The sequence below is a fragment of the Aphis gossypii genome, chromosome 2 (assembly GCF_020184175.1).
Source record: "Aphis gossypii isolate Hap1 chromosome 2, ASM2018417v2, whole genome shotgun sequence".
NCBI lineage: Eukaryota > Metazoa > Arthropoda > Insecta > Hemiptera > Aphididae > Aphis > Aphis gossypii.
The window spans coordinates 4,288,252-4,314,978 of record NC_065531.1 but is presented as its reverse complement, the minus strand read 5'-3'; the positions used below and the strand labels follow the sequence as shown (position 1 = coordinate 4,314,978).

At 24.4% G+C, this 26,727-nt stretch overlaps 1 protein-coding gene across 1 annotated transcript in view; it reads left to right on the top strand.

Moving 5' to 3' along the window:
• LOC114126694 (uncharacterized) overlaps window positions 1–26,727 on the top strand; it is an 86,580-nt gene that overhangs the window by 1,864 nt on the left and 57,989 nt on the right. Inside the window, exons 3-23 of the mRNA XM_027990695.2 lie at window positions 12–56; window positions 863–919; window positions 1,478–1,522; window positions 1,592–1,648; window positions 2,318–2,383; window positions 5,202–5,246; window positions 5,416–5,484; window positions 5,662–5,709; window positions 6,844–6,909; window positions 7,518–7,562; window positions 10,017–10,088; window positions 16,429–16,614; window positions 18,336–18,374; window positions 20,247–20,294; window positions 20,495–20,545; window positions 22,552–22,608; window positions 23,255–23,299; window positions 23,533–23,589; window positions 25,099–25,143; window positions 25,305–25,355; window positions 26,364–26,408. Of these exons, the coding sequence (XP_027846496.2) occupies window positions 12–56; window positions 863–919; window positions 1,478–1,522; window positions 1,592–1,648; window positions 2,318–2,383; window positions 5,202–5,246; window positions 5,416–5,484; window positions 5,662–5,709; window positions 6,844–6,909; window positions 7,518–7,562; window positions 10,017–10,088; window positions 16,429–16,614; window positions 18,336–18,374; window positions 20,247–20,294; window positions 20,495–20,545; window positions 22,552–22,608; window positions 23,255–23,299; window positions 23,533–23,589; window positions 25,099–25,143; window positions 25,305–25,355; window positions 26,364–26,408 (1,239 nt within the window). The remainder of the gene's footprint in view (window positions 1–11; window positions 57–862; window positions 920–1,477; window positions 1,523–1,591; window positions 1,649–2,317; window positions 2,384–5,201; window positions 5,247–5,415; window positions 5,485–5,661; window positions 5,710–6,843; window positions 6,910–7,517; window positions 7,563–10,016; window positions 10,089–16,428; window positions 16,615–18,335; window positions 18,375–20,246; window positions 20,295–20,494; window positions 20,546–22,551; window positions 22,609–23,254; window positions 23,300–23,532; window positions 23,590–25,098; window positions 25,144–25,304; window positions 25,356–26,363; window positions 26,409–26,727) is intronic.

Sequence of the window (26,727 nt, the reverse complement as noted above, 5' to 3'; positions counted from 1 at the left end):
ATCTTTTGCAGCTTTATTTCCTTTAGATAAAAGTGAATTCAATGATTTAAAAAAATGTAAGTAATTTAAAATGAACCTAATAACACTTATACAGCAGTGTATTATATCTAAAAGAAATCGAACTTATTTTTAAAATAAATAATTAAATTTTTTAACCACAGACCTTCTAACCCATTTAAAGTACTATCAATATTTTAAGTTAATTCCAATAATTTCCAATGAATTCTAAACGCTTACTCAATTCCATTGTTCCAAACATATATTTTTATTTTTTAAGTAATTTAGTTGTCTAGGTTTAAGAATTATTTTTTATTACACGTATAATACCCACAAATTATTAATGAGTAATTGACAATAGTTTATAGGTAACTACTTGTTATTATTAATTATATTCGTGAAATTTACTTCACCTTAGTTTCTCGAAAAGATATGCATACAGAATTATCTATTGAGCGTTAGAAACTCATAATTTCAGAAAACACTGTTTATAAAAATGATTCTTTTTCATAATTTTAAGTCATTGTAAAACAGCATTTTAGGTAAAGATCATTTTTTTTTTCAATTTTTATTGATATGATTTTTAAAACAATATTATTTTTTTAAATGACAACATTATGCACTTTTATTTAATATTTTAAAACACAGTATTATTTGGAGTATTTCAATCTAAAAATAATCAATCTTTTTTTTATCTGAACCGATTTTAACTCAATTAGGTCCTTAATTTACGAGACAGTGAACTCAATCAAACCTATTATTTTTCATATTAAAACTAAAAATAGTGTTAAGTTAAATTAATTATTGAAAAAACAAAATCTAATATTAGAATCAGTTAAATGTTATCAAAATTTGCTTATTCTAGTGTTTTCAATACCCTATGAAACATATGCTGAACATTATAACCGGTTAAAAAGTTATTGTAAGTTATTAATAATATGGATTTAATTTTGCATGCATATTTGACATCGAATAACGTGATTGTACAATACATATTATTTAATTTACACTTGACATTACACATTACACGATTTATGTTCAAAAACATAGATACTAAATAATGAAAAAAAATGTTAAACAATTTAAATGTCGATTCATACCTATTATCTTGTTTTAATTTTAACAACATAATATAAGTTTAAGTTTCTTGAAACATTCATATTCTATCATTTTTTTAGTCAGTACTTGAATATTGTAATTGAAGAATTCAACTGTATTTTTTTTTCAATATTTAGATTAGAAACTAAGTTTTTCGATAAATACTGGCTTATTTTGAGTTTAATTTTAATTAACCGTGTTTATTGTATACTTATATAATGTTAGATGTATTAATATATAATGCATATTGTATGTTAAACTACTTAGTATCAACTAGCATTGGATTGAATGAATGTACAGGAAAATCAGCGCAATGTTCATCAAATAAAAAAAAACTTAATTTAAACTTAATTTAGAAATATTTTTTTTATTTCTCTTTCAGTCAAAGAACCATTATCACCGGAGAATTTTAGAATAGAAAAATCACGTATGTTATAAATTATTTTAATTTTTACTTATTTAGAACTATAAATAATTTTGTTCTTTTTTGTTGAAGTTCGAGTTCTCGTAGGCGAAAGCTTTATAGATCATGTGGTTAGAATAATAGATATTTGTAAGTACTAATTAGTAACTTTTATTTATAAGTTAAATTAAACTTTAATATTTTTTTATATTGTACTTACGTGTTAAGTAAATTTGTTAAAAATAATTAAATTTTTAAAAGAATAGTTATAATTTATAACATGAGCCTCATATTTTAAAATCAAAAGAATATTTTTAAAAATTTTTAATAATGACTAATCATTTTATTATTTTATTTTAAGATTGTATTTAGTAACATAATAAAATACAAAACATAATAATCCTTTTCAGTATGCAAGTTTATAACAAGAGTGATTTTTTTTATACTTTAAATAACTAAAACAGAAATCTTTTACTAAAATTCGTATTTAAAATTGTTTAATTATAACAAGTAAATAGTACATATTTTGATCAATATTACAACATATGAGCCATTTTTGGATTGACACCAATGTACAAAATATAAAATGTTATCCCCTTAAATCTAAAACCATTAAATTTAATAACTGGGACAAACCATTTTATTCATTAAACGTATTATTATAATGTCAAACAGTTTTTAATATACCTCTACCTACAATAAATTTAATTGATAATGCATTTTTAATAACTTTATTCTTCCTTTATTTAAAACATCTTAAATATGTAATAATAATATACAACGTTTCCACACTTAAAACTAGAGTTTATAATTATTTAGTTAACGGAGAAAATGGGAATACTAATTACACACAGGATGTTATAATACAATTAGTCAATCATCAAGGTAAGTTGATTTAATATAATATCTTATCACTTAAAAAAAAAAATATTTGGCAAGTCTGATGTTGTCGAGTGGTTCATTGTAATGAGTGTGTTAATTTTTATTTTTTTTTAAATATTTATAAATTCCCTCCTCGAAAAATGGTATAAAAAGTGGAGTGTGAAAATAAACGAATCTAAATCTATACAATGTACCTTCACTCTTAGGAAGAGAATATGCCAACCTACTACTTTAAATGAGCAAATCTTGCCAACCGCACAGAGCACTCGCTATCTAGGCATTGATCAACGCCTCACATGGTCTCCTCATCTTCGCAACAAACTTCTATCCTTAAACAATCGATTCCGTCTTCTCCACTCTCTCCTAACCTCCAACAACATAAAACTACCAATCAAGCTTCTAATATATTATAAACTTTATCTTAAACCAATGTGGACGTACGGAATTCAATTATGGGGCCCTGCAAAAATTTCAAACACTAACCGTATTCAACGCTTCCAATCCAAAATGCTCCGAGCAATAACTAAAGCACTTTTTTACGTATCCAACCAGACTTTACATAACGATCTTGCCATTTCACCCGTCTGCGATGTAGGTAGAACTTTTTGTAGACGATTTAACTTATCTGCCAAAAACCACAATAATCCCCTAATCAAAGGACTTGCGTCGGCAAACATACCCGACAATCCTAGGAAAAGACTAAAAAGGCGGTGGTGTCGGGACCTACTAATTTAGTTATTTGTCTAATTTTATTTGCAATGTTATTGTTAACTCATAGAAATGTATATAAATAGCTGACAAAGTGTCTTCACTGGAAGGCTTCTTAAATCTGTCCTTTCTTCAAGCCACTTTTACTCATTATCTATTTTACTTATTGTTCAATTTTATGTAACAGATTGTAAATAAAAAAATAAAAAATAAAAATAAAAATAAAAATAAATATTTTATCTATAAATGTTCGATATTTTTATTTCAAAAATGAACAATTTATTATTAAGAAGCTTGTATAAAATTTCCAATAAGTTTTTTATCAACATTTAAAACTACGTATAGTGTTAGATTACACAGACAAAAAGAACACATCATTGTAAAATTTCTCCACTCAGAATCTTATTCGTACAATTTAATAATTTTAACTGAATTAATTTAACTATCCCCCTATAATAATGTAAAGATTATTAATAAATAATAATTAATACATACACCACGAAATAATATAGAATTATTTTAGTTCATGCATACGGCAATCAAATAATTTCAACAGTTTTAATCCTTTTAGTCTTTAGAATAAATTTATTTAAAGATATATTATTACTGTAGTGACTGATTGAGCAGGATGAGCAGATAATTTCTTTAAAATTTTGAAATCAAAATTACTAAACACTAAAAATAATGGGTTCAAAATATGTCAGGGCTAATGATGATTTAAAATAATTATATTAGCTATGTATAATATATAAAATAAAATTCTTAAATATAATTATTAATATGCTAAGATGTTGTAGTGCTCCCTATGTGAGCAACCGTAGTGATGAAGTATTGAGGTTGTAGTTGAAAATAAAAGATTGATAAAATACTTTCTAAGTGTTTTTTTATTTTAAATTATTCTAAGTGTCTGGCAATTAATTTATTAAACTTATGAAAGGATGAAAATTTTCTAAGACCAAGAGAAATAAATGTTATGCTGGGTGGTGTGAAGGTGCTCGTTCTAAGTGTGCTTATTTAGAACCCCTTATATATCGTTCAGAGACCTCCGCGGTACTGATAAGTCCTTGCTGGTCAGTGACACATGCAGCCTACGCCTGCCCGCGCTTTGCGTCAATCATATATCTATGACTTCCTGACAGATTATAAGCGCGAGTGCGATGATACTGTGATTTATTGGGTCACGGATGACGATCCACTCATGCTTTTTTGTACAATGTTTTGCAATAGGTACACAATTCCTCACATTTTAACAAATTCGTATGCGATTAATTATTTGATAATTCACACGATTTTACTACTGTCAATGATTTCGTTCGCGAATAACTATTTGATTATTTAGACTTTTGGTGTTTAACTCATTTGGTCATTTTGATCTATGTTTCGCTAAATATATGTATTATATTTAGAATATAAAGCATCAGAGCACGTTGAAATGTATTACATCTATTAAATATTTTATTTTTACCATTATTAAGGATTAAAATTATTATTGTGTATATAATATATATACATATATGAATATTAAATATATTAAAAACTCGGGAAATAATCGTTGAACTATTAATTTTGATATAGGTACTATATTTTCAAAAAAAAAAAAAAAAATCTACTGGACAATGTGTAGAAGTAAAAGATGGCTCTAATTTGAAAAAAAAATTATTTTCATAAATCACTCCTTTAATAGTATTTAAAAGAGTTAAAAGAATTTTAAAATATTGTTTTTAAGCATTTTTTGTTTAAAATTTGGAAATAAGTCGAATAAATTCTTAGTTAACGAATAAAAGAAGTTTAATCATGATCGATAAATTAACTAGTATAAAATATGAAATTTAGAGATTAAAAATATATACAATATACTATATAGAAAATATTATTTTTACTCTAAACTAACCTAACTACTATTACTACTGTTGTCTGGTAATTACAAAAATTATATAAGAAAGTAAATCGTATATGGGATTAAAACAAAATATGCATATCAAACATAGTCATAACATTTAAATATACCTATTAAACAATTAAACATATTGTTATTATGAATGAACCAAAATAATATATTTTAATAAGCCACACTGTATTTACAAAATTTTAAAATCTTTATTAAAATGTTTAGGTATGGAAACACTGGAAGTGAACAATTTCATAGATCACATGCTAAGTAAGTTATTATAAAATTTTAAATTTCATTATTATCATGTTGCATTAATTTGAATGTTTTAAAACGTAATCATACAATGTTTGAATGATAAATAAGATTATAAAGGTTATAAAAACTATTCAAAGTTTAATAATTACTCAAAAATTTTAATTTATAATATTTTTTTTAGCTTATCCATTCAATTATGATAGTTTTGAGAAGTTTTGCTCGAGACAAGAAAATAAATTTAAAGCTGAAAGTAAGTATTTCGAATATGTTTCATAAAGATTAATTAATTATTTAAAATTACAAAATTTTGAACAACGCAATTGAGAAAATGTTTATAATCAAAAAAATAAAATACCATTACAATTTTGTATTATAAATAAATATTTTTTTCGTATGCTTAATAGTTATTATAATGTAATTTGTTTAGCTGATCCACTTGTTAAAACTCTTTCATGGTATAGTCGAATGAAAACCCGTAAGTCGTTTTATTGTTTTAGTTTTTAATTTTTATTATTTTATTAAATTACATCTATCATCTAAATAAAAATTTAAATACATAATAAATAAATAAAAATAATATTTAATATTGTTTTCTAATTGAAACATATGACATTATGAAAAGTGATTCTATTTTATTGATGTATGATACACAAAAAAATTACCACATTATACACATAGTTATGGTGTATAATAATAATTATACATAATTATTATTGTTATTATTATTATTATTTTAAAAGCAATAATGCGTTATTATTTTTAAATAACAAAATTTATGAGCTAAGATCAAACTTAATCTATTACAATAATGGCCCAAAATATAATACACCCTTTAATATTAGTATCTACAACAAATAATGCTAGTCTATAGGTTCATGAACTTAGCCACCCAGGGTTAATTTCAAAATAATATATAAACGAAGTTTTTTTATACATTGTAAATATATTACAATACATTTTTAAGAATTTATAATCACAAATTAATAATTTGTAATTTCAGTTATTTTAAATTATTCATAAAATTTTAAAACACGGCTAACATCTGCAAAATATGTAGTTCTCAGTTTTTGGTTTTGCAAAAATATGATGTTTAATTTGTAAGTATTTGTAAACACTAATTCAAAATTTGTAAGTCATTCATTCCTTAATTATCTCTGAAAAGAAGTTAGCAGTGCTTCACAAGCTAGCCGTGGTTTAAGCATTTGTGGATAAAACAACTGAATTTATAAATTCCTAATTTTTGCTTACAAATTTTTTTGTACAAGTATTTACTTACAAACGGCTTAGGTACTAATCATTGTGAAATTTTAGCTGTGAAAATTTTAAAATTAGACGACCAATTTTACTGAAGCCGGCTCTAAATATGATCAATGCACGCGACATAACACACAGCCGTATAGGTTGCCAAAGTGCCAAAAGCAGAAAGGGAAGTGATAGGTGTCAAAATTAGAATTTGAACTAAGAGATGAGTTCAAAATTAATTACTGAAAAAGTTAAAGCTGGCTCTGAATTTTATAGACATCTAGTCTAACCTTAAATATTTATTACTAAATTAATTAATTAAACTATTATAAGAATTAATATTATGAACACATCTGATTATTTTTAGTCTTGCCTAAATTAAGTGACAATACTATTGAAGACTACCAAAAAAGAGTAAAGGAAGATAAACTTGGTAAGTACTTCACTAAAAAAATGAATGTGCATGCAGATTGTTTTAATAAAATATTTAACTATATTTATTAGCTTATTAGTTATAATGTAAAATTTTAAAATCGTGTGGCTTACTCTAAACTTTATTAAAAATTAAAATTAGAATCTTTTTCAGAATATTATTATTATTTTTATCCTAATAATTTCCTATCGTCAACTTGGTATGCTGATACCATGCATAAACAAAATTTAAACATTTATACAGTTTATAAATTTAATACATGGTTATGTTTTATATGACATGTTCACAGAAAACTGAAAACATTTTTAATTTTCTAGAAATGTTAGAGCCTTAGTCCCTGGCCTACAATCCTAGCTATGGAACTTATATAGTATCATAATACAGCAATAACACAAATATATAATATATTTAATATCAGTTTATATAATATTCAGTTGAATGTCATATAAGGAGAAGAACCAATACTTATAAATAGGACTACCTATGTCAACTTAAAAACAACACGAAAATGCCAATAAAAATATGGCAATATGAAAAAATGATTAGTTATTTCATCCATTACGATGAAAATTCAAAACTCTAAATAATATTAACATTTATCAATTTAGAATTTCCAGATATCACACTAAAACAGTTCTATCGACATAAATATGGTAATTTATTAAATTTATTTTTAATATAAATTGTAGATAAATGTGGTATAACACAATAAAATACCTACTTTTTTTATCAATCGTAACTCATGAGTCATATGAGTACTTATAAAATAGTTAAAGCCCATAATTAAAGTAAAATAAAATAAATTTAACATAATATGTATATTATACATTATATGTATTTATAGTTTATATTATGTATAAGAGTATAACATACAAAAAAACTTCGTATCTTTCGTATAAGTCATTGTTAAACTAACTACACCAAATCAATTATTGTAATTTTTTTAAATAATCTCTATTACCTACTTTAATGTTGTATTCTTAAATAAAATCTTTTTCGTCAATTAATGAAAAACCTAACCTAACCTTGAAATACTAAACAATAAACTACATATGTTCTTTATTATTGATTACTAAGTGATTGTAAATTCTCCTGGGTCTACTCTAGTATTATCCAACGGAAACATATAAACTTTCCGGTTCTCCAGTTGTATGCGCCCAACACTATGGGCCGAAGGACCACTCGGTACTGACCGAGAACAATGGAGGCCAAAAATCGGCCAACTCCGGTTCTAAACGCCGGTTAGTGGCGTGTAGGCAATCAAATAGACTCGCGCCTTATATATTGAAGGTAGGCAATATATGTGCTTGTCGACAACACGGCGGAACTGGAGAGAAATATATGTATGTGAGAAAACAAGGGAAGTAGGATGGTAACAATTTATTTATTTAGGGCTGAGGGGCCCTGTGGTCGATCCGGTCTGGTGCAATGACCACAGGGGGGAACTATCAATAGGGCAACTTAAAAACTACTTATAACTAAGGCAGGTGGTGGCGGGCTGGTGACTGGTTGGCTGGTGACGGGTACAACTGGACGACCGGGGCGGCCTCTCACACAACCCACAGTGGGTGCTGGCGGTCTTACGCGATGACGCTCTCAGTGGTGGTACTGCCGTGGTGGTGAAGTCGCGTCGCCCAGTACTTGGAGGACGCTGGCTATGGTGAATGAATGGATGAGGTGGTGATATGGTGAAGAAACTTACGAAGTGGGTCGTGGTATGAGGGTGTTTATTTAAGTCTTCACAGTCAAGACAGTCCGTGAGTGAAAAATCACGGAAGAAGAATAATAATTGTAAAGTACGTTATTGCGCTCAATGCGACTAACAAAACAACAAGAAACGAAAAACGTACATAAAAGGTACGTAAAAAAAACAATAATAATAATAACAAAAAAAGGGCGTTGGCCGCAGAGTACGAAAAAAATAATAATAATGATGAATTAATAAGAGATAACATATGATAATGTACAAACGGCTAAGCTGACCAATAATTAAATAATATAATAGGAACACAAAGAGAATGAATATAATATAGATAGTATAATAATATTGAGATAATTTTTAATGAACACGTAGAAGACGGAGTGGAGTATGGAGAGGAAAAAACAATTAAGACGGTGTCATCGTCGCGCATAAGCGATAAGCACTATGTTTGGCGCGAACACCAGTACTGTTAATTTAATTTAATAAAAATCATATAATAAATCTAATAAACATTAAAGTTTCATTTAAAAATAGTTAATCATATAATAATAATATAAATGTATGCCTTTAACTTTTGAGCTATAATATTATAGTAAAAATAAATAAAATCTTAAAAAATAAAAATTCATAAAATAAATAAATCTAATATACAAAATAAACGTATGATAAAATAAACATTTTTTAATTCAATTTTTTTTGATTGTAGAAACACAAGTTTTAAAAAACTTTATAATCTAATATTTTTTAAATTATAGTTTTTTCTTTATTATTTGTATGACTGTTTTTACTTGTTTTTTTTTTTTTTTTAATTTATTGCGATTTTGAATTTTGAACAATTATGACCCATAATGTTGACCCAAAAGAGTTTACTATTTTTAAAAATCAGAAGAGTTTACCATAAATTTGGGAGAGTTTACCACCTCCCTGATTACTACCAAGATGAAGTAAAGCAATTAATGATTGTCGTATAAATGTATAATAGCCATAGCTGTGTCTATGTACATAATATATGAATTATTAAAATTTTTAATGCATTTTGTGTACTGTAAGTTTATAAATAACACATTATTTAAGTAATTATTGGCTTATATTGTATAATATCATAGTTTTTAAAAGTTTTACCTCCGATGATTTATGACTAAATACCACTGATAAATCAATAACATACGTATAGTTAAATATAATTAATTCAAAATGTCTTTGATCATACCTTGGATACGATTCTTTGAATATTATATTTACTGACACATCACCTTGTACCTACTTTGATAAATTTTAAATAAATTAAAAATTATAAAGCATTGTATTATATTTTGATGTCAATAATACTTTTATTAAATTGAAGTAAAGTATGTTTTCAAGCATTAGATATGGCTAGTTAAAATATATTTTATTGTTTTTACAGGATTGCCACATCCAGGAGAATTATTTTCTACTTTTGAATTAAGAACTAAACCTAAGGACAGCAACAACTCCAGTAATTTTAATATCAAATATTTTAATAAATTGATGTCTAGATAATATTATGTAATCCAAAAATAAAATTATTCCAGACACGCCTTACAATACGCTACCTAATATATTATTTTAAATTACTAAGTTCAACCATTTATCGTTAAAATAATATATAACTATTTATCTCAAAATATCAATTATGCAAAAATATGCGGTAAAAATATTATAATATGTTTTATTGAAAATTATATGGACCGTAATTTGTTTGAATATGTATAATAGGTACTATATTAACGAGTCAATTAATGTTCAATTGAATACATTAAGTTCATTTAAATATATCCAACAATAAAAATTCAATAGATTTAAGCAATGAACTTTATTGATAATGTTATTTGTACAATGTACATAATCGAATAGAGGATAAGTACGATCGAAATATATTCCAACTATAGATGTCCAGTTTACGAAAAGCACGATTGCTCTACAGCATAGATTCTTAACCTTTTCTGGTCCATGGACCCCTTTGAAGTATAAAATATAATCACAGACCTACCCACCAATATATATATATACCTATATATATAAATAAATAAATTAAATTTTTATTTTTATTATTTTTTAATGATAAATCTAATACATAATACTACTTATAACGAAATATATAATACATTTTATATAAAAAAACATTGTTATTTTCCAAGTTGCAGAATGCTCCCATGACATTATTATTTTTATCTTAAAAACGCTATCGAAACAAATTTATTTTTGGATTATTTAAAAAAATTCACAGCCACTCCGTGGACCACCGAGTAACCATTTACGAACCCCCGGTTAAGAACCTATGCTCTACGGAGTAGAGATTGGTAAACTTTTCATAAAAAAAAGAACAATTTTTCCAAGAATTCACAAAACAATGATTTTCAATGAGTGTCAATACTTATTGATGTGAAGGGCGCAGCCCGTTTTGCCCAAAATCGACCTTTCCCGTTTCGCCCAGATACCCGTTTCGACCAAAGCAATTTTAGTTGTTTTCAAATTAAGTTGGCAATGGTTTTGAAATAATATAATATATATATCATTTTTAACTCTTATTATTATTATAGAATTATAGCTATTTTTAAAAAAAGTTATAGGAAAATTTTTCATAAAATACATCATATTATTTAATTATACATTGTTACAGTTATAATACAAAAAAACACTATATTATTTTTTACTAAAATTCATTATGAGTCATCATAAAGTATAGGAAAATTGCATATAAAATACATCATATTATTTAATTATACATTTTTACAGTTATAATACAAAAAAAAACACTATATTATTTTTTACTAAAATTCACTAAAAGTCATCATATAATATTATTATAAAATATACTAACAAAAATTATTATTTTTTAAAATTTCTACACATGCTTTTTACAAACTCATACCTAGTAATTTTGCCAAATCTATATAGAAGTATATGTTTTTCGTTAAATTCTTGTCTTTACTTCGTTTTTTATCTTTTGTTTTTTTGGGAATTTCAACGCTATTAATTTTGATGAACGTTTTTGTCTGAATATCATTGCGTATAATATTTAACCAGCTTATGATTGACGGAGAGTTAGAATAAAAGTTTTTATTGAAATACGAGTGAAATAATTCACAAGCATTTGTTGTGAGCTGTATACTCGCCGAATTACATGCCCACAATGTTGGACTAAAAACACTGTTCTCAGAAATATAGTTTTCTACTAAATAATTGCAATACTTAACTAATTTTTCGTCAGTTGGACATTCAGCCATTAAATCTTGAGTAAAACAATCGGATACTTCAGAGGGTTCTAAAAATATTAAGCCAAAACTATGTTGAGTCCAATTACCAATACTCGTATTAATTTGGTATTCAGTTCCTAAACCATATTTTTGAACTTCTTATACCAAGCTTGTGTAAGGTGAAAATGACAACCAACTATTTTCGATGAAGACCAAACTTCATTGACTAATAAATGAATAGCTTTTTCAAAATCAATAGTAACAAATTTTGGTATAAAAACTAGGCCTAATTCTTTGAATTTATTTACTATTGATTTAAAGGTATACACATATGTTTCATAATTTTTATCCGGAAGTAAAATAAATATTAACGGTATATAATGACCATTTTTAAAACCATGAATATAAAACATTTGCTCAAAGAATTTGGCACAAAATTGGAACGTGCCGTCCATATAAATTGTTTCCACAACATTACATAAAAATGTAAGGTTAGTTTTACAAGAAAAAATGATTATGTGTTTTATTTCATCATTTACCAACACAAATGGTTCGTTTTTTGTAGTAAAAGTGGTTTCTGGTGTATTTAGAACCATATGTGCTTCAGCTATAGTAGTTGGAATAAGAGGAAGCACTTTACGCCTACTTCTGTAAACTGATTTTCTAATCACATTAAAATCATTTGAAGTAAAACCATCAGTAAATTTGTATTTTCTGATAACTCTTTTAAAATGATTTTTTTTGGCTGTATGTAAAGATTTTCAGTAGCTTTTCGTTTACTTGAAACACTTACTATTTTACGATTTATTTCTGCATTACTACACGAATTATGATTATGTCGAAGCTACTCAGTGTTTAAAATATCCTCTTCATTCACCACTTTAGAATTGGACGTGTATAATGTAGCTGAACATGTACGTTTCACGCATCGCTAACTAATTTCATCAGTACTTACATTTTTGAAGCGAAATTTTACTTAAAATTATTAAAAACCACCATGTCCCTACCTCCAACAACCTTTTTTTTAAGTCATCATTATTGGTAGAAATTGATCGGTATATGAAAGAGCCACAGTTTTCCGATCAATAATCTATACACATCTATAGTTAAGTCATACTATAACTATAATCGATTATGCATAAAAATAATAAAGTAAATTTGCGATTTTTTTCAATAGATATAGAAATACAAAAGAAATCTTACACAAACATAAACAATTTTTCCATTTTAGATTCTGAACGAAGTGATGAATGTATTGATTTTACAATGATGTGTGTTTTTTTTTTTTTTGTGTCTGTGTAACTAGTCGAAATAATGCTCCAATTTCAAACTATGGAGGTAGTTTCCGATGTAAAAGTGAATATCCTTGGTGCATTATAGAAGTAAAAAGTTAACATTTTCCAAAAGTTTTCAAAAAAATTGAGAAAAACAAAAAAAAAATGACGGAAAAACGGCAATTTTTACGCAAACCCAGTTTTTGATCAAATCGATTTTTTTTATGGTTGTAATTCAAAAACTAATCACTGAAAATACTTGACATTTTCACCAAATGTTTATGTCAGTGGTATCTGTATATAGTTAAATTTTCAAAACATTTTTACTTTTTTTGAGTTATTTATAGACCACTGAAATTTTCGATTTTTTTGAGAAATTTTTTTTAAAGTGTTGATAAAAAATTTTTGGATGACCAAAAAGTTTTGAAAATTTAATACAAGTTTCCTTATAAATTTTTTTTATTTTAGCTAAAAAAAATTAAAAATCGTTAGTCACAATTTTTTTTTATAAGAGTTTATAATTCAAATTTTTACGAAATCTGTCGAAAACGCGAAAATTCGCAAGTAATTTTGAAGTTGAAAAATCATAAAAATTTTTTCTTTTATAACTAAGTTTTGAAAATTTGGTACAAGGTTCTTCATACATTTTTCTTCAAATATCTGTAAAAAAAACTCTACCGGATTCAGACAAAAAATGTTTATGAGTGTTTGAAATTTAAATTTTTACAAAACCGCGTTAAATAACGGTTTAGCCTCAAACGATTTTTGATATTTGTTATAATTCAAAAAGTATAAGTCGTAGATACTTGAAAATTTTACCAGTTATTTAGATTGGCATTTTATTTACTTGATTTTATTTTCAAAATATTTTGAGTTTTTTTGAGCTATTTATAGACAACTGAAATTTTCTTTGAAGGGTCGATAAAATTTTTTTGGCCCTATCAAAATACTTGAAAATTTTATACAAAGTTCCTCATATGTTATTCTTATAGTGATTAAAAAATTATAAGAATACATAGTCACAATTTTTTTTTATTAGCATTTGAAGTTCAAATTTTGACGAAAATTCGTCAAAATTATGAATATTTGCAAATTATTTTGTAGGTAGGTATAATTCATAAAAATGTTTGTATAGGTAGCTAAGAGTAGAAAATTTAATACAAGATTTTTCATAAGTTTAGCTTACAATAATTATAAAAAAACTTAAATTTTGGTGTATTCAGGCCATAAACATAAACCACCTTTTTCACCAACCACTGGAAATTATATCCTAGGCTGACAAATCATCTTCGTTCAGAATCGTTTTTCGTATACAATGATACCTATCATTGCATTCAAAATTAACCTACCCCCCCTAGTCCGAGGTCAACCCCACCCCCTAATGTACAGCAGAACGGTACCCACTTGACCGCTTTTTTATTTCATTTATAAACATGCATGGTCTTTTGAAAAAAATATTTACATGTCTTACTTAAAATCGACATATTACAACGATATGATTTACATGATAAGTAATAACATTAAATAAAATAATCAAATGACAAAAGAAGGGTGTATATTAGCGATAATCAAATGTATTAATGATTTATTTTTTAAATAACTTAACTAAAATACTGATATTTAGAAAAGCACTTGGAATTAGTGGTATTATATTGAAAATATTTTAAATTAATGAAGAAAAATTAAGTATACAATTTTATTTTACCAGATTATAAATTATTTAAAAATTTATCTCATAAAATTAGAATACTAATTTAATACAAAAAATCCCTTGTTGATAAGTAGGTATCCTTAGGACCGAGCCATATTAAGAATTGAATGTGTCTTGTGAGTAGATCAATGTAGTTAAAATCATTTAAATAGTATCATAACACTACTAAAAAAATTGAGTAGAGAATATCACGCAAATCAGTTTTAACACTCATAAAAATTATCAATACCTAAGATCTCATTGTTTGAAATATCATAGGTACTAGATTCTATTTTATAGGCTATATCAGAAGCAACATTATTTATAAATGATAAATATTAATTTAATTAATTTAAGGTATACTGGTATTTTACCAGATATGTTCATTTTTATAAATTGTTTTTAATAGACAAAAAAACATTTTCAAAATATGTGAATAAACAAAAAATTTAAATAATAGTATCATTGCTTAAGTAAGAAAAATATATATCAATTGAAACTATTTATGTTGGTATACCTACTATATATTAATAACAACAGTATAAAGACAACTAGGTAAACAATTTCGATTTTATATTTTTAACAATTATTATTCTAATACCTAACATAATATCACGTCCAATTTTTATTAAGATCATGAGTGGTTTTCGAATCTACTATAGTAATAAAATAACATGGTAGTTTCTAGTTGAAGGTTTTTCAAATTTTTATATCGGTATATTCATTAAACCTGTTTAAAATTCAATATTGAGATCAACTGCGTTAATGCCGATAGTACGGTATTTTTGGAAATCACTGTAATAAACGATAATAGGTAACTGAGTCATGATATACCAATATTCTAAAATAACGAATATTAGATACCAAAATCTATTGATTATTATAAATAATATCAAATTTAACAATAAAGTTTACCTAAAACACCGTCAATCACAAGTTATTTAAATATATAGTTATGCTAAATAAACAATAATAATTTATATATTATATATAATATTATAATATAAAACTTCTTATCTTACTTTTATTTTTTTTCCATGCAAGTAAATACCAATTAATTTTACTTAATTAATTCACAAGTTATAATACCAAAACTCCGATTAAAATGTTATGAGCAATAATCAGTTATGTTTAGAAGTATTCGGTTATTACGACCAATAAAAAAATATATTAGGTACTATGTTTTAATATAGATAAATGTAAAAAGATCGTTTGGTCAATGTATTTTAGCTTAACGATCAAACACAGACCATCTCTAATTGATAAAAATAAATTAATAAAATGAATGTTTAAACATGATATATTGCAATCAAGGTATCATTCTTAAGAAACTTATGTATCGTATTAATAGTAATATAATTTGTTTTTTGTAATATCTCTACCTATACTTATGAAATTAATTAAATTAAATTACATATTATGATTTTTTCATCGCATATAATATATATATATATTGATGTAGTAAATAGGTACATATTTTGATGTGTATTAGAATTATAGCCTAGCCTTATAAATAAGTAATATAATATTGTACACTGTTATAAAAGAAAAAATAAAGGATATAAATGATATTAAAAATATTTCTACTTTACCTTCGTAATAATGATTACTTTTGTTATTTATTTCTTATTTCAGATATCGAGTTTTCTATTCCGCCATCAGTTATTCCACTGTTAATAGATATTTCGCCGTCGACTCCGCCGATTCCGCCGACTTATCCGCCTTCGTTGATTCCGTCGATTTCTTCATCTTCCCACCTAACCTCTTCGAAGCCGAAGCCTGTGTTAAACAGATCAACGCAGATTAATAAAATTACGACCAGTTAGAATTTTTTACTACATGATATTGATTATTTTATTATGACTAGAAACTTAATAATAAGGAAAATAGTTCTAAAACGGTGTTAATGATATTTGAAATGGGCAGGTTGTGAGAGAATTTGACTTTTGTATTAACATGGTTAAATATATATAAATATATGTTTAGCCATGTGTATTAGCAAGTAGCAACGTTTATGCTGAATGTTATAAATTATTATATAGATATAATATAATATGTTTTATATTATGTTATATAAATTGAATGATTTCAATTATATCATACTAATGGAGTTAATAACAAAATATTGATAGTAAAAATAATTTTTAACGTCCTTAGATATTTACCATTTAAGTCAGTGGTTCCCAAAATTTTTCATTCTACACCCCCCTTATACATTTACTAAAATCTCATTCCCCTCTTAAAATTAGAGTTTTGGCGATTATTTTTTTTTATGAGGCGTACAAATAAATCACACAAAACAACTGTATAATATTATAAAGTATACAACTATTTACTTTTATTATTTTCATAATTTTAAAAATGTAATATAAATCAACTTACGAAGTAATAACATTAAGTTCAGAAAAAATTATTGAATAATTATTGAAAAATATTCATATAAATTATACATAGCGATGGTATTAAAATTGCGACTTGACTGACGTAGTTACGTGTAAACTTTTTACATTATGTCGCGTCTAGAAATAACATTTCAATACATGCTCTATCTGGATTCTAATATCCGTTATCGGAGGCAAACAAATAGCCATGAGTCGTGTGAATTAAACTTTGTATCTATTGATATTAAATTAAATGCGAAAAGGTCTATAATTATACGTAATATATAATTGTTTTCGATGTGCGATAATCTGAAAATTAACACAGTAATTTCAACTGTGCACATTTTAAAATAACATAATTATTTTTGTAATTCCATCATCACTATATTACCCCCCTCAAAGAAGACACTAAATTCCCCCCTGAGGGGAATTCACCCCGGGTTGGGAATCACTGTTTTAAAGGTCAAATTTTGAATATTATTAACCTAAATAGTAAATTAATTAAAAGTCTTCTATAAGTTTGATTACAGTCCGTTTTAAATTTTTTTAATATACGTAGAGTTATAATAAATAGATTTATAAGTAGTCTGTGATAATAACTTTTAAGTTTACTAATAAAAAAGACAGATACACATACAGAGTGATTTACAAAGCATCTTTTCCAATTTTATGCCTTTCAGAGGATGACATGCCTGAAACATTTTCTCCGTTTTATTATTTGACGATGGAACATTTTACTTGAATATTTAAGCTAAACACACAAAATTAGTTCTACTGAACGAAAATATATCATGTTTTACATTTGTAAGACAAAGAAAACACATGCGGATATGCCATCCTCTTAAGTACATAATGATATAATATACATTTATTTAAATTTTGATTAAAATTTTAAAAATTTAAACGAGCAAGTTCAATAAAATTATTTAATCACTCTATAAGTTTATGGCATTGTCATTACTCATTAATATACTCGACTACTACGTATTATAAATCTAAAGTTAATATTTAATGCTTATGAGATCACATAAAAACTTAAAAATTTCGTATCTTTATTTTGAATACTAAAATCAAATATTAATTGACCGATTTTACTATTTAGTGTAGATATTTGTATAGTGTAAAAAGTTATAAATATTAATCCAAAATGTATGTTTTTAGTAAAACCTATACAAGACATATGCTCGGAAATCTCCAAAAGTAAGTATAAAATACATACCTATTAATAAAAAAATTAAGTTAAACTAAAATTTAGTGATTTGCACTTAATATGCTAACTGCTTTCATATTTTTAGAATCAAACTATTACTTAATTCATCTTATAAATATTTTTATAACATACTTGAAGACTTCGTAAATTATTTAATTGTATTAAGCTATTAGGATTTTCTTTCGTATCAAATTTAAAATTAAGGTGGTCAAGTGAGTAACGCTTTGCTGTATAGTAGGTCACTGTAATGGATGTATTAAATTTGAATCAAATGATAGGTATCGTTGTATACAAAAACGATTCTAAATGGAGATGATTTGTTAGCTTAGGGTATAATTTCCAGTAGTTAATGAAAAAGCGATTTTAGTGATTTTTTTATATTGTTGTAACTCATCTCAAAAACTAATCTCTATAAATACTTGAAATTTTCACCAAATGTTTATACTAGTGTTATTTATATATAGATAAATTTTCAAATTATATTGACTTTTTTGAGTTATTTATAGACAACTGAAATTTTCGTATTTTTTGAGAATTTTTTTTTATGAAGTGTCGATAAAAAAGTGTTGGGTGCCTAAAAAAACTTAAAAATATAAGGCAAGGTTCCTTATGCGGTTTTCTTATTGTAGTTAAAATAGATTAAAAATCATTCATCACAATTTTTTTTAAATTAACGTTTAAACTTTAAAGTTCAAATTTTTACGATATAGGTCAAAATCTTGAAAATTTACAAGTAATTTTGTGGTTGAAAATTCTTAAATTTTTTTCATTTATATCTAAGGTTAAAAAATGCAATAAACAATTTTCCATTAGTTTTCCTTCATATAGCTATAGAGAAAACTAGAAGCGTCATTTTAGGAAAAAAAGGTTATGAACGTCTGAATTTTTAAATTTTACGAAATTGTTTTACGAAACAATTTTTAGTATTTGTTATTAATTTATTATTCAAAAAGTATAAGTCAAAGATACTTGAAGATTTCACGAGTTATTTAAATTTGTATTTTCTTTACATGATTTAATTATCAGAATATTTCGCTTATTTTAATGTTATAAATAGGCATTTTAAATATTCGTTTTTGTTTAGTTATTTTTTTATAAATATCAATACAATTTTTTTGGCTTAATCAAAGTATTTGAAAATTGAATACAAAGTTCCTCATACGCTATTTTTATTGTGATTCAAAAATTATAAAATTCGTCAAAATCAAGAATATATTTTACAAATTATTTTGTAGTTAAAATGTATAAACAATTTCGTGTAAGTAACTAAGAGTTGAACATTTAATACAAAATGCTCCATAAGTTTGGCCTACAATAATTATAAAAGAACTTGAATGTTGGTCAATTAAAAAAATGATATCCTTAGTTTAAATTTTTACAAAAACCAAAAATTTACTCATAATATAACGAGTTACTATTAAATAATTTTAGATTTTGCTATAGTTAAAAATTACTAGTTCTAGAAACTCGAAACATAACCACTTTTTTATACATCCAATGTTGATAAACCATCCCCGTTCGGAATTGTTTTTCGTATACAATGATAACTATCATTGGATTCAAACTTAACACTCCTATATATATAATAGTGATCCGTACGACACCTAATGTACAGTAAAGTGGTACCCAATTGATCACGCTCTTTTTTACCTTTAGGTATATTACACCAAAGATATTCAATTTTCCACCTAAAACAACCTCTGAAGTTTTTAATTTAAAGATTATTTCGACAAGTTATACTGTACAGTGTACACAGACACAAAACCAAAAAAAAAAAAAATCGCACACTCACATCATTGTAAAATCAATACATTCATTACTCTATTCAGAATCTAAAATAAGTTTAAAATGTGAAATTTTAGGATGTACAAAAATTAATAAGTTTAATTTGTGCCCCGAAATTCATGAATGTAAGTAGACCTTTATTCAAATAAAAATTAATAGTTTAAGTAAATTATATTGTTTATCATGTTCCATCTATATAAGTATTTATAATTATGCATTTATTAGATTAAAGATTTAATTTTTAATTATTAATATTTTAGAATTTTATTCAGTATTATTGATAAATAAATAATCATCAATAAAAAATGTAATTTGTTTTTTATAGTTTTCGATTTAAAGAAATTTAAAAAAGAGGTGTACGAAACATTCATATCAAGTAATTATTTTTTTTTTTTTTATTTAACTTAAATAGATTTAATGAGGTATATATATTATAATGAAAACTTAAATTGTCTTGTAAACTAAAATATTAGAAAAACACAATATCTATTATGTTTCAACTTTATTTATAATAATTACTTCCTTTATTTATTTTAAAAATTTCTTTTCTTTTCAATAAATATATTAAAAATAATGTTTTAAGATTATTTAATAATTTACTTATAATAAATATTTTAAATGTTATTTTTGTCTTAACGAGGTGATATTTTATTATCTTCATCGTGATTCAAGGATTATTTTATTGTTAGTAAACGATAAAACGTCGCTTAGAAGTTACCTATTAACATAGTAGACATATTGAATATATGTCAGAGCCAGTGAGTCTGTTATTTCGATTGGTAAATGAATAACTAATGGTCTTTATAGATGCGGCATACTGGTATGATCCACAATAGTCAAGGTTTTCAAACTTTTGTGAAAAAAAAAAAAAACAATAAAATTTGAACGATTATTTTTAATTTTATTTTACCGACGATCGATGAGAAACCACGAGTGACTTTACTACTTAAGATTATGTTTGTGGAAAGTCTGGGAGCCCATTATTTTCTCCATTTTCTCTCATTATTATTTAAATTTAAATTTAACTTGTTGACGATGGTGATTTATCAAAACTATATAAATATTATAAAATATTTTAGGACCCCTGAAAATTAAATTTTGAAGCGTACAAGTATTCTGGGGTTTTATTTCTTTTGTTATAAATTCTGTGGATCGTACCAATATCCCGACAATTTTATCAACAGTTGAAAATAATGTATAAATGGAGTGCAGTGGACTTTTATCAGTTACCTACTTACCTCTTAGTTCTTACCTATAATCATTTTTATCAATATGTTGTACAATATAATATTATAGTCTCTTGGTCATGATTTAAAATACATCAAATATACTATAATTAATTAATATCATGTATTAATATTTGAAATATTATATTTCAATAAATGATCCCGACTAAGAAAACTGATAATATTACTGTTAGATTTGGTAGTCGTAGTGTGTTATTTCAAATTTAGTTAATATTATATTACACAAACAAAAAAACTATCTAGCCGATTGTGACATTTCCTATAATATATAACGATTGGGATCTAAAATATTATAAATTTTATTTTTTAAAGTTAAAACTACTTAAGTAATTACAACAAACATTTAAGTACTACAGTCTATAATTATAACTTTGATAGTTATACAGTATTCACAAATATACACAAATATATAATACATAATAAATGACAATTTTTCATACTATGTAGGTAATAAATAGGTCATAAGTTTATTTTTAGATAAATTATTAATTACATGATTTATTCATTCATTATTTTTTTTAATGTTTCAAGAATGATTAAAGATTTTATTTTATTTAAATTAACGAAGATAAATAATTTATCAATGATTATCATAATATACAATATACACTATACAGTTGACAAAACGATTTAAATTTCGTAATACAATATTTTCATAGTCATTTTATAATTATTATCTTTATGATAAGTTAATTACCTAAGCCGCTGTTATAATAATTCATATTTTTAAAATTATAACTTTTAACTTTTAACCTTTATAGATTTGTTTTTTAATTTAAAATAAAGCTAAATTTTAAATGTATAGCTAATTATATTTAAAAATAAAATAATATTTATTTTACTACTGGAGTAGGAACCTACATTACAATTATGTTTTAAATTTTTAATACTTTAAAGTTATACTCAGTGTAACCATCTACTTAAATTATTATAATAATTTTAATTATTATTATTATTATTATTTTATTATTACTTAAATTTATGAGTCCATGAGACATGTTATTGCAAAATTAATGAACAAATATTTGTAATATATTTTAAGATTTATAAATTAATATTAATATTGTAGGTATTGACTGTACATGACATCGATACACAATATCTTAATATAAATATTTTTATACTTAAATTATAGTTTCACCAAATTTTTATATTGATCACGATAATTATTCTTCAATGGATCAAGAAAGACGTAAGTAATTAAACAGAATCTATTTTATGTAATTTTATGTAATTAATACAACAAAAAAAATATTTTTTTTATTATTATTATATAAGAATATTAAATAATAAGTATTTATTTAAAAAGTATTGACAAAAATTGAAGAATCAAATAGGTATAACAAAGATCGTATGTGTGTAATTTTATATGATTGCCTGCTGATTTTCAAATTTAAAATAAAAATATCATTTCGATGATGTCTTATCTACTTTAAGATTTAGTTTTATATTCTAGATAATATCGCAAAGTAGTTTGTTTTTATATGTAACCAAATTTAAACATAGTAAATTATGATAACAAAATTTAATGATACGTCTATATTTTTAAGGAAGTTTATGTTTTCTATGTTTTTATAATAAAATTATGATGTGGGTCCCGTGAATACTAAAAAAAAAAAAAAAAACATTTGGTATTAACCAATAAAATATTTGAAGAAGTTAGTGGTGGTTAAATCCCTTCTATGTTTTACTTTTAAAATTGTATTCAAAAAGTCACAATGGAAATTAGATGAATGTTTTGATTGAGAACTAAAGGTTAAGACTAAAGGTTAAGTTTTTAATATTTTAAAAAATACTGAGGTAATCCTTCTTAATAATATTGAAATAAATTTTTTTAGGTGGAGATCTGCTGCAAGAAGCTGATTTCCTTGCATTTAAGAAAGGTATGTGTTATATTTATGTATAATGGAAATAATATAAAAATCGTTAAAATTTGAGTTAGGAATATAATATATAACATTGTGATTAGGTAACTATTGTAGGAAAAGCTTTCAGGTTACTTGGAGAATTTTTAAGATCTATTTTGATCCCTTTTTGCTTCTACTTCATTATTATATTTAAATTTCATAAGATTCATAAAGTTTATTAACTAGAAATATTACAATATTTTTTTTAGGTTTACCAAAACTAGATGAAACTTTTTATTCATTTAATAAAAGAATTGAACCAATGGGTAAGAAATTATTGAAATATTTATCATTATGTAATTCAATTGGCTTAAAAAAAAATTTATATTCAAACTAAACAAAGATGATGCTAAAAAAATAAATAAAAATATACTTATATTTTATAACGATAAATGGTCAATTCTATTGTAATAACTAAGTATTTTATCTAATTTTACACTACAACTCTGTTGTAATCTCCAGTATTACATATAATCGATACAATGATACATCATATCAGTGATATACCATGGGCAGATCCAGAGGGAAGGCACTGGGGGCAAGTGACACCCCCGTTGGAAAAAAAATAATATTAAACAATTTTTTGGTGGGGGAGCTATATCAAAATATATTATATAATTTTTCCTATAAAGTGCTCCGACCGTAAATACATACTCGATCCACCTTTGTGATGTACAATGTTTCATAATCAACGTTATAGTTTAAAATATTATAATGTTAAATTTTGTACATAGAAATAAGTAGATAGAAGTAGGTATTATGCAAATTTTCAACAATATTTATTTTTTTTTTAATTTGTGAATTTTTTAACTCACATATTAATAATATTATCATGTGTATCATTCAGATATTTTGGCAAAATTGGATAGTTTTATCGATGTTGAAGATATATATTTGCTCCTATTTGATTTATGTTGCTATTTATTGAATGTTTTATTTCTTCTGGAGAATTGACAATTTTTTACCTAATATTTTTTAATGATCTATAAATACTGTAGTCAACTTCATTTCTATTTACTAAATATCAAATAAAATTTCTACGTATATTTCGTGATTAATATAGTTATTTACCTTCATTTTAACTCAAATTAAATAATTGTGGAACTACCATTAAGATTTATGTAATTTTAAAAGACAACCGTGATAGGTACAACGCAATATAATATCCTCATTTACATCATGTTCTTTGTAAAATGTATTGCTATACAATTAAATCATGGTCTCGAATCTCGATTAATTTTAATAATTTCTAAAACGCAATAAATGTTTAAGCAGCAATGGAAGTGCGTGTGTAACGTGGTCGGGTGAACCTTGTTACGATATAACACTTACATTAGTTAAAATAGTAAACATTAGCTAGTTTTAGAACACAGTATTTTTTAAACAATATAGTTGTTTATATTACTTTTTTAATTCAGTCTATTATAATTACCATAAAAAATAATTTAAGAAATAATAGGTAATATCATTTTAATGAATTCAAAATATGCTTTTAATTAAATACATATAAAAAAAAGGTAGTATTTTCAAAACTTAAATTTATCAAGTTTTTCAATATTTTTCACTCGATATGCAGTACGATCATTAGTTTTATTAACCTAAATTAAATTCATATTAATATAATACCATGTAAAGGCTCATTAGTCACTACTTTAGATAAGTAGAGCTAAGTATATTTAGCTATAATTGTGTATCGCGCTTTTCATTACATATGTTTATTTTTAAATGTAAATAATTCTAAAATATATATTATCATACATATTATTGTAATTTAGGTGTGATACCGAATTATATGAATAATTTCGAGAAATTAAAGATATGTGAGTATTATTGCTTATTTTACAAACATGTGTTAGATTGACATTTATTGAAAATAAATTGGCATTGTTTTCAACAAATAGGTAATACGACAGCTGAAAATTTGTCGAGTTCTTGAAATAATAATAATAATATTATTATGTTGTAATTTAATTTGTTTTAGTTTATCCACGAATACATCAAATTACGTACGACAATTATATCTTGGACATAGGTATGTTACTTAATATATTTTATTTAAGCTGATATCCAATAAATTTATACATATGTATAATGTATATGAAATAAAAGTAACTTGGGAAAACTATTAAGCAAACAAAAACGTTTTAAAATTGAAAAAAGTCTAGACAAATGAAGTAACAAATGATTTAATCCTGATAAACATTATAACTATAAGATATATAAAATACAGTACATAAATGTGTTATATGTTCCTTGAACAATTTATATAATTTTTATATTATTATAATAGTTAAATAACATAATTGTAATTCAATATCATTATAGCGTGAAATTAAACTTACCCATATAAAAACATGCTCACTTTCTTCGTGTTTATATTATGTTAATTTTATTTATTATTTATCCCACGTAACTTCAAGTTGATTTAAAATATATATATATATATATACCTATTAAAAATTTAATTTGTTTATACTATTAATTTAAAATTTAGAACTTTCATGCATTTTTTAATTAAAAAAGTTCACGATTCTACTGATATAAAAACAAATGATTAATCAATAAACAATCAACTAAAATAAAAGCGTTAGCATATACCCTACCATTTCCTACCCACTATGTACATCAAATCGTAACTTACGTCACCGTAATGCATATATTTTAAATATTAAAATAAATTATAATGTATTAAAATCCTTTTATATGTAAGTAATACAAGTTAACTACATATTATAAAACAAATTTGTAGACTTAGACAGAAAGCTTAAACATATTAAGCTGTAAAAATAAATAATAAATAATAACTATATACTTTATAGGAAAATTTAAATTACCTATATCATAATATTATGATTAGAAATTAGAACCATATAATATTAGCATTTGTATAAACGCCTGACAAAAAATAAAATCTTAGATCAAATCTTATTGGCTGACTTTTAATAGATTTATATATTTTTTTATTTGTCATTAGTTAGTGAATGAATGTAAAAATAATTACCTTTAATTTGTATTTATTTTACTTATTTTAACACTAAAGAAATAAAATATGACAACACGACTACAGACTATCGAGATATTATAAGTAAGCGTAAATATAAGGGATAGTTATTTAATTATAATTTATATTTATTTTTATCAAAATATTATTATTTTGAGAAAACAATTAAAATATATATATATATTATATACGTTTAAATATATTATTTATACTTATATAATTAAAAAATCAGATATTTTACAATTAATAATCTATCAATTGTGGCTCTTATAGAAACATTGTTAAAATTATTTTATTCTAATCAATACGATGGATATTATAACTATAATAATTAGTTTATAAAAGTCCAAAACATCTACATAATATATTAAGCTAACTTAATAAGTTAACTGACAAATATTAA